The sequence below is a fragment of the Lampetra fluviatilis genome, chromosome 48, assembly GCF_964198595.1.
Source record: "Lampetra fluviatilis chromosome 48, kcLamFluv1.1, whole genome shotgun sequence".
Lineage (NCBI taxonomy): Eukaryota > Metazoa > Chordata > Hyperoartia > Petromyzontiformes > Petromyzontidae > Lampetra > Lampetra fluviatilis.
This window is the reverse complement of record NC_136322.1, coordinates 3687458-3696494: the sequence shown is the minus strand read 5'-3', so window position 1 is coordinate 3696494 and position 9037 is coordinate 3687458. Positions and strand designations below refer to the sequence as shown.

At 56.7% G+C, this 9037-nt stretch overlaps 4 protein-coding genes across 4 annotated transcripts; all 4 read left to right on the top strand.

Annotated features, from left to right (window-relative positions):
- The first annotated feature begins 4869 nt into the window (after positions 1-4869).
- On the top strand, positions 4870-5181 carry LOC144948051 (histone H4). Its single transcript, XM_078877479.1, has one exon. It carries the CDS (start codon positions 4870-4872, stop codon positions 5179-5181), a length of 312 nt encoding a protein of 103 aa, XP_078733605.1.
- Positions 5182-6054: 873 nt separating this feature from the next.
- On the top strand, positions 6055-6456 carry LOC144948050 (histone H2B type 3-B). The gene has a single exon (XM_078877477.1). It carries the CDS (start codon positions 6055-6057, stop codon positions 6454-6456), a length of 402 nt encoding a protein of 133 aa, XP_078733603.1.
- An 843-nt stretch (positions 6457-7299) lies between these two features.
- Positions 7300-7710, top strand: LOC144948049 (histone H3). The gene has a single exon (XM_078877476.1). It carries the CDS (start codon positions 7300-7302, stop codon positions 7708-7710), a length of 411 nt encoding a protein of 136 aa, XP_078733602.1.
- An 837-nt stretch (positions 7711-8547) lies between these two features.
- Positions 8548-8985, top strand: LOC144948185 (histone H2A). The gene has a single exon (XM_078877615.1). It carries the CDS (start codon positions 8605-8607, stop codon positions 8983-8985), a length of 381 nt encoding a protein of 126 aa, XP_078733741.1. The 5' UTR covers positions 8548-8604.
- Positions 8986-9037: the final 52 nt, after the last annotated feature.

Genomic DNA, 9037 nt, shown 5'->3' with positions numbered 1-9037 from the left:
GGCCTGTTTGAGTTTCGAGTGTTGCCGTTCGGACTCACTAACGCGCCCGCGACGTTCCAGCGGTTGATGGAGTTGGTGATGCGGGGCTTGCAGTGGGAACAGTGCCTGATTTACCTGGACGACGTAATAGTGTTCAGTAGGTCGCTGTCCGAACACTGGTCCAGGCTGCGGGAAGTATTCCAGCGACTGCGAGCAGCCCATCTCAAGCTCAAGCCACGTAAGTGTTACATTGCGCAACGCGAGGTGGGGTACCTCGGACACCGAGTCAGCGAGGCAGGGGTGAGCACCGATCCCGAGAAGGTGCGTACCGTAGTGGATTGGCCGCGGCCGAGGAACCTGACGGAGATCAGGTCATTCTTGGGACTCGCCACCTATTACCGTCGGTTTGTAAAGGGATTCAGTGAGATTGCACGCCCCCTCACCCAACTCACCTCCCCTAAGAACCCCTATCAGTGGTCGGAGGCCTGCCAGACGGCTTTCACCACACTCAAAGACCACCTCACCCACACCCCCACCTTGGCTTTCCCAGATTTCACCACCGATTTTATTTTGGACACTGACGCCTGCAGCAGTGGGCTGGGCGCGGTGCTGTCGCAAGTGCAGGGTGGGACGGAGCGGGTCATCGCGTACGCCAGTCGGACCCTGAGCGGGGCCGAACTGAACTATTGTGTAACCCGTCAGGAACTGTATGCTGTAATTTTCGCGTGTAAACAGTTCCGACCGTACTTGTACGGCAGGAAATGTCGTGTGCGCACCGATCATTATGCACTGCAGTTCCTCCTTACATTCAAGGAACCGCGGGGGCAGATGGCTCGATGGCTGGCGCAGCTGCAGGAGTACAACCTGCAGATCGAGTACCGAGCGGGGCGAACACACGCGAACGCGGACGCCTTGTCAAGACGGCCCGCGGTGCGCGCTGAGACGAGGGAGGGAGACGCCTGCCCGTGCTTCACGGGGGGACGCTGCCGCCAGGCAGCAGAACCCAAGGAGCGCGCGGAAACTAAACTCCCCCCCCCGAGAGAGAGTGCAGTGTGCGCCGCAGGAACCCCTGCAGAAGGAGCCCGGGGACAGACGGATCATCCCACCCCAACCGGGCGGATCCAAGAGGATGTCGGCTGCGCCTTCCCGGGCTTGGACGACGAGCAGCTGCGACAAACCCAGCAGCGGGATCCGGATCTGGCGGCGGTGGAGGCGGCACTGCGAGAGAGGAAGGATGCACTACCAGGGCCCTGGAGCGGTTTGTATGCCCGGTTGTGTGTAGAAAACGGGGTGGTGAGGGAACTGGCCGACGCTGGGCAGCCGGGGTGCATCTGCGTTCCCGCCCATGTGCGGCCCCAACTACTACGACTGGTACACGACCACCCGCTCGGGGGCCATGATGGGGAACGGCGCACCCGGGAGACTCTGCGTCGCCAGTATCTCTGGCCTAAATTAGCGCAAGATGTGGCCGCCTGGGTGCAGGGCTGCCGGGCCTGTCAGCAGTGTGGGCAAAAGCCGGCGAGGTACCAGGTACCCCTGAGGCCGTTCCGAGTCAGTCGGACGAATCAGTTGGTCGGAATCGACCTGCAGGGGCCCTTTCCACGATCCCACCGGGGCAACCGATATATTCTTGTAGCGGTGGAGTACTTCACCCGCTACCCCGTGGCGGTGGCTATCCCGGATAAAACAGCCCTCGTAGTGGCCCGGGCCTTCGTGGAAAACTACGTACTTAAGTGCGGGATCCCCGAACGAGTCATTACCGACCAGGGTAGTGAATTCGAGGCCGAACTATTCCAGGCGCTGTGCCGAGAGTTCGGGATCCAGAAGGACCGAACCACGGCATATCACCCCCAGGCGAACGGGATGGTAGAGAGGATGAACCAGACTCTGGCCGGGAAGCTTAAACGCATGGCGGCCGCGAATCAACAGGACTGGGACGAACACCTCCCCTATGCCCTGTTCGCCTACACCACCGCCGTTCACACATCTACAGGACAGACCCCGTTCCTAATGATGTTTGGTCGCGAGTCTCGCCTGCCCGCAGATCTGCTGTTCGGTGTCCCTCCGCCGCAACGGGAGGAAGGGAGCCACCCCATGGAGCACTTGCTGGAGACCCTGCGAGAGGCCAGGGGCCGAGCCTACCCGCACGGAGAGGCCGCGCACCAGCGGCAAGAGCAGGGCGCCCGACCCCGTATGGAGCCCCCCTTCTACACTGCGGGCTCCGAGGTGTGGCTGTACACTCCCCGCGTCGGTGCCGGACAGGTGGGGAAGCTGACCACCTACTGGCGAGGACCCTGGATTGTGAGACGGCAGATCTCACCATGGACGGTGCTGATTCAGGGAGGAGAGAGGGGCCGGGAGATGGTGGTCAACATCCGCCGACTGAAGCCGTGGCGAGCAGCCCCCGAGGGGGGAAGCCCCGCCGTCCAAGTACCCCGAAACCCCGGGGTCCCCCCACCCCCCGTGCCCGGGGGCCTCGCGCAGTATATGGGCCCCACGGAGCCCCGGGCTCCGAGGGGCCCCGGGCGGGGCCGGGGGCGACGAGGACGGCGACCCTTAAACCCCACCGCCTCTGAGTTTGTCCCCCAGCCCGCAGGTGCCGGAGACCGAGGGGAGCCGTTGGAATGGAGGAGGAGACCACCGCCGGAGCCCCAGGAGACGGAGCCGCCACCCCCGAGGCCAGCCACAAGGGCCGGGCGAATCCCGCGGACCCCGCGGCGATACCTCGTGGGGGCAACCCAGGCGAGGTGCTCCAGTCAACCCGGGACGGGGACTGGCACCCCGGGGGGCTATGTGGTGCCACAGCGACGGGGCCGCTCGGCCGAGCCAGGGAGCCGCCCGGCTTCCACCGCCGCACTGCCCCCCATCACCCCCCCCACATAAACACGCACCCGCACCCACGTAGGGCCTCGTGGTCGGGTCACCTACCCTGAGTTTTCACCCGAGGGCCCCCTAGGGGGGTTACCCCACGGTTTCTCAGGGCCAGGGAATTGGACAGGACCCTTCCCAGGCCAAGTAACACTGCGGCGCCGTGGGCGGATTTGAGATCGCACGACCACGGCGAGCTCAGAGAGCCCCGCAGTTAGAAACGCATACAAACACAAACACGGGTCAGCAAGGCAGATAGCTGGGATCAGGACCCGGGACGACTGATTGGTCGAAAGTTCAAAGGCCGGCGGGATCGCAAAAGAGCGGGAAATCCTAGGCTCAGGATTGGTCGAGAGACCAAGGCGGTCGGGACGGGGGCGCCTAGCCTTTGATGTGAATAGTTTAAAAGAAAACGCAGGGGCAGTAGGGAACTCTCTTCTTCTGGAGTTTGGACACGGGGTCAGCGACGAAGGAGTCATCGGGCGAGCCGCTAGATTGTCTGCAGGACGATCTGAGCGCCGCAAGGTCACCAAGGACTACAGACGGTATCGTGTTGCGCGCCTTACAACACCTCAGAGCGGAGGGTAGGATCCGTAGGAGAGGGTTAGTTCGGGGTAAGGACGAGTAGGAAAGCGGTTTAGCAGAGAGCGCAGCATAGAATAGGGCTACACGGCACCAGAGTGTGGGTTAGAAGCGCCTTGCTGTCCCGCACACACACACGGGTGGCTCGGTTGGTTAGCAAGGGCTAATAAAATCTCGAGCGTAGTAACAAAACCGTGTTGTTGGGCGTTTTTGGAACGTGGTATTAGCGTGCACTGCATTCGCGAGTGTGTGGTCGTTGTACGCATAAAGGCCGTGGTCTCTGTACGATTGTGCGGGTACGGAGGTGTGTGCGTTAACGCCCGGGGAGAGCACTTTTGGTGTGTTGGCGTGACTACGCAGCCGTGTGAGAGGAGAATCGTCCTTGTACGATATTTGTGTTGACGTGCACGCGCGAGTGGGGGAGGGGACGAGTCGTCGTGTCGGCGTGTGCCCCGCTTGCGTGCGCTCGTTACTTGCGTAAGCTCTCGGCGTGCGTAATCGGCGTGCCCAAGGTGCGCGATCGTAACGTGGGCGGCCAGCGCGGCGCAGAGCGGCGCAGGAGTGGGTATCGCGTGTGGAGCTGTATGCGTGTGTGCGCGCATGTTCACGACGTGTGTAACACAGGTGCGCGATCCTAACGTGAGTGGTCAGGGTTGGGTGAGTGCCGTGCAGAGCTGTGTGTGGGTGTGCGCGTGCGTGGTTATCCATGCCTGCTACGCGGACCCGCGGTGGAGGGGAATCCTCGGGTGACGGCTCCCACACCCTGGGTAAGGAGCCTAGCGGCGGTTCGCTTAGCAGCGGGGGGGCGATTGATGATGTTAGTCCGGCCGTTAGTATTATCGAGGGAGGGATCTCGGGGGCTAGCGACCCCCACACTTTACTCAATTTGCCTTCATTCGCTCGTTCTCGCCTTTTCACTTTGTTTTGTAAACATTGCGGTGCACCATCTAAACTTCTCTATTAAAATTAATTTCTATACGTAAATATCGCATTGTTTGCAATGTCTTTCTTACTTTGGGAGAACTAGTTGGTGACGTTCACTCAACTATTGTGTTGGAAGCCGTTTAGCTTCACACGATTATAAAGTTAGTTCATCTTGTTCACTTGAAAACAAGACCTTACACCGATTATTCACTCCACGTGCAATCTTGCAACAGATCGCGTTCCTCTCGCGTTCGCTGCGGGTGTGCCAATATCATTACAGAGTGCTTCGAAGAAGGGTCATTGCCCAAAACGTCGCATATTATACATGTCAAGGAAGTGTTATTGACGACAGTGGAGGGTTTTCTTCGTCACAGAGGTTAAAGGTCTAAGGTTTAAGGCGGAGCCATCGCGGAGGGCAGGGGTGGTCGGTGACGTCACCACGCTTCGGGTATAAAGGCGGCTGCTGCTGCAAGCTGAGCGCGCAGTCTCTCGCGAGCTTTGTCAGAAGTAGTCGGAATGTCTGGACGCGGTAAAGGCGGTAAGGGGCTCGGCAAGGGAGGCGCAAAACGCCATCGCAAGGTGCTGCGCGACAACATCCAGGGCATCACCAAGCCCGCCATCCGCCGCCTCGCTCGCCGCGGCGGTGTGAAGCGCATCTCGGGCCTCATCTACGAGGAGACCCGCGGCGTCCTGAAGGTCTTCCTTGAGAACGTCATCCGCGACGCCGTCACCTACACGGAGCACGCCAAGCGCAAGACCGTCACCGCCATGGACGTGGTCTACGCCCTCAAGCGCCAGGGCCGCACTCTCTACGGCTTCGGAGGCTGAGCGCCCATCTCTCGCACACTAAGCCAACCCAAAGGCTCTTTTCAGAGCCACCCACCTCTTCGAAACTGCTTGCGCCAGTGTTGCCAAACACTTTCTAAATGGAGCACATGTCCTGGGTTGTTGCGCGCCAATTCCTCGTGAGCGTGGTGGACGTTTGCTTGTTGAGTTGGCGAATCTTCATCTGCTTCCACATGAATGAAAGAAATCATGATATTCACGACACGTCACATTTAACAAGGCGTAATTCTTGAACGCGTTAATACAGTACCCATTTCTGGTATTTTTGCGTTAATTATTTCCAGCTGCAGCCGATTCCGATATTACGTGGAGCATTTGGCGCCACAATCTTACAGCACACTCGTCCTAATTGACGTAGCGTGCCGGAATGCTAATCTCCACCTGTACAGCACAACAGCGAAGTTATTTTTCTCCATCGAGCGCTTGTATTTTTCCAAATTGCGTTCTTAAAACGCCCGTGCGCCGTATTAGACGAGTGGTGAAACAATCCCTCGTAAGAAACAAAAAAACCCACGCTCAAAACACAATATACTGTATTGGGTTTTCCAGTCATCCTTATTAAAACAAAGGCAATGGCCATGGCTGCAATTCACTAATATACATGTTTGGACATTACATTGTGTTATATTCACAAGTCCTTTTTGCAGTAAAAACGATATTAAAGTGAGCATCGCGTCCGCGTTTCTCATTGGAGGCTGATGGAGAGGGATGGTACTAAAAGAGCCACTCAGCAGCGCCGCGCACTACGATCCTCTGATTTGCATCTCGCCTCCTATAAAAGGAGCTCAACGCGCGACCGACATCCACATTCGCTTCCCGTCTGTTCTGACCTGAAGTTGCCTACAACGCGTCGACATGCCCGATCCTCCCGCATCAAAGAGCGCTGGGCCGGCCAAGGTTCCTGCTCCCAAGAAGGGCTCCAAGAAGGCTGTGACCAAGGCTACGCGCAAGGATGGCAAGAAGCGACGCCACCGCAGGAAGGAGAGCTACGCCATTTACATCTACAAGGTGATGAAGCAGGTGCACCCCGATACCGGCATCTCGTCCAAGGCAATGAGCATCATGAACTCGTTCGTCAACGACATCTTCGAGCGCATCGCTTCCGAGGCGTCCCGCCTGGCGCACTACAACAAGCGCTCCACCATCACTTCTCGGGAGATCCAGACCGCAGTGCGACTGCTGCTCCCCGGCGAGCTGGCCAAGCACGCCGTGTCGGAGGGCACCAAGGCCGTCACCAAGTACACAAGCTCCAAGTGAAGCCTCGACTCCACCATTAATTACAAAGGCTCTTTTCAGAGCCACCCACCTCTCCGAACCTGCTTGTACCAGTCCTAGCAGGAGTACAAAACGAAACTTCCAACAAAGCCCCGGTTCACGCGGGGACATTGTTCGCTCATTGAGTGAAGTGGAGAGATCGAACGCATTTTAACATGTTTCCACGTGAATAAAAGCGATAACAATATTCATGGCACATCATATTTACCAGCAGGCATTTCTTGGACTTGTTTGTCCATTGATTTCATCTGCAGCCCATTCAGATATTACATTGGATGTTTGGCGCCAAAACCTTGCAATGCAATATATTTAATTCGTGGTTGTATTTTCGGGCAGGAACTAACATTTTGCACGTGTACATATATGTAAAAGTAAGCGCCTAGCATGGATGACTCGTGCAGTATAATTGATCATCATCTCAATGCCAAGAGAATATATATCTATTCCTGTGATCACCTCTTTCCGACATTTTTACGTATTACTGTTTCCAATGAAGTGCAGTTTCTTAACACTTTATTTAGATCATGCAGAGCACTGTAAAGTTGTTTTCGGAAAGGTGTTTGCTTGAGAAAATAACATCCGTTAAAGACATCGACGGCGCTCAAAGGGTACTACTGCATCGTGATGCGGCATTCTGAAATGATCCAAACTGTGAACATTTTGTTGATTAAGAAGAGTTGACGACTCGAGATCATTGCACGCTGCCAACCAATCAGCACGCTCCCCTTCTTCGCACGTCACGACTCCGCTGACCAGTGAGCGCGCGCTCTGGGCTACATAAGCCGCCTTCTCCCCGCCTGTGAGAATCTTTGCCCTCACCAAGCCATGGCTCGCACCAAGCAGACGGCTCGCAAGTCCACGGGCGGCAAGGCCCCCCGCAAGCAACTCGCCACCAAGGCGGCCCGAAAGAGCGCTCCGGCCACGGGCGGCGTCAAGAAGCCTCACCGCTACAGGCCCGGCACCGTCGCTCTGCGCGAGATCCGCCGCTACCAGAAGTCCACCGAGCTGCTCATCCGCAAACTGCCCTTCCAGCGCCTCGTCAGGGAGATCGCGCAGGACTTCAAGACCGACCTGCGCTTCCAGAGCTCCGCTGTCATGGCTCTGCAGGAGGCCAGCGAAGCGTACCTTGTCGCGCTCTTCGAGGACACCAACCTGTGCGCCATCCACGCCAAGCGCGTCACCATCATGCCCAAGGACATTCAGCTCGCCCGCCGCATTCGTGGCGAGCGCGCTTGAACGCCCAGCTCGGCCCTCAAAGCACAACACAAAGGCTCTTTTCAGAGCCACCACTTACTCATGAAAACGCTTCCATGTGTGTTCTTCAAAGTTCGGGTGCCGGAAACCTTCGTTTGCTGGTCACGGCTCTCACGAGTCGTCAGGCGTAAGCGACAATGAAGTTCATTTTCTATACCCCGCCGCTCATATTTTTCAACATCACACGTTGGTGTCGTATATAAGCGTTGTGAAACCATGCTTACATAATGTTTAACAAAAGGGTTATTTTGGTGAAATATATTAACTATTAAACCCAAAGATATTGGTTTATGTTGTTTCAAGCCCGAGCTGATAAGAAGTTCACATTTTGCAAACTAAGAGACTGAATTATTCACGCACATATATTTTTAGGCATTGCCCGAACAGGCGGTTAAAGGAAAATATATATACACCGTATAGGCACGTGGGCGATCAATCACGAGCTCAAGGCTATCACAATGATTTCTTATAACCAATGCGGTCCCTCAAAATGATTATTATAATCAATAATACATTGATATTTGCGGAATCCGCTTATAAGTTTGACTTGCCAGCACGTGCCCATTAATTAACTCTATCATGCTTAAAACTTGAACCTATTAAGTACGTGTATCGCATTGTTTCATTCATAAGATGCGTGCCCGCATTAAAATTTATATGGATACAAATAATTAAAGTCAACATCGAATCCTCGCGTCCCGGCTTTTCATTGGTGGCTCAAGGAGAGGGCGGGACTCGACCGAGAGGAGCCAATCAGCAGCGGCGCGCTCTACGATCCTCGTCTCCGCTATAAAAGCCGCTCCGGTGGTGCGTGTTAACGTCACAAATCGTTCGTACTTTGTCTCCAGTGCTTTTTGCATCCTAGGTCGCTTAACAATGTCTGGACGCGGCAAGACCGGTGGCAAGTCTCGCGCCAAGGCAAAGTCCCGCTCTTCCCGCGCCGGCCTGCAGTTCCCCGTGGGTCGCGTTCACAGGCTGCTCCGCAAGGGCAATTACGCCCAGCGGGTCGGCGCTGGAGCACCCGTCTACCTGGCCGCCGTGCTCGAGTACCTTTCTGCCGAGATCCTCGAGCTGGCTGGCAATGCCGCCCGCGACAACAAGAAGACGAGGATCATCCCCCGACACCTGCAGCTCGCCGTGCGAAACGACGAGGAGCTCAACAAGCTCATGGGCGGCGTGACTATCGCCCAGGGCGGTGTGCTGCCCAACATCCAGGCCGTGCTGCTGCCCAAGAAGACCTCTCAGGCAAAGAAGTGAACGCGCCGCCGCCTCTACCACCACAACAACGGCTCTTTTCAGAGCCACCCAC

Coding starts and splice junctions, on each gene's coding strand:
- LOC144948051 (XM_078877479.1), top strand. CDS start 4,870: ATGTCTGGACGCGGTAAAGGCGGTAAGGGGCTCGGCAAGGGAGGCGCA.
- LOC144948049 (XM_078877476.1), top strand. CDS start 7,300: ATGGCTCGCACCAAGCAGACGGCTCGCAAGTCCACGGGCGGCAAGGCC.
- LOC144948050 (XM_078877477.1), top strand. CDS start 6,055: ATGCCCGATCCTCCCGCATCAAAGAGCGCTGGGCCGGCCAAGGTTCCT.
- LOC144948185 (XM_078877615.1), top strand. CDS start 8,605: ATGTCTGGACGCGGCAAGACCGGTGGCAAGTCTCGCGCCAAGGCAAAG.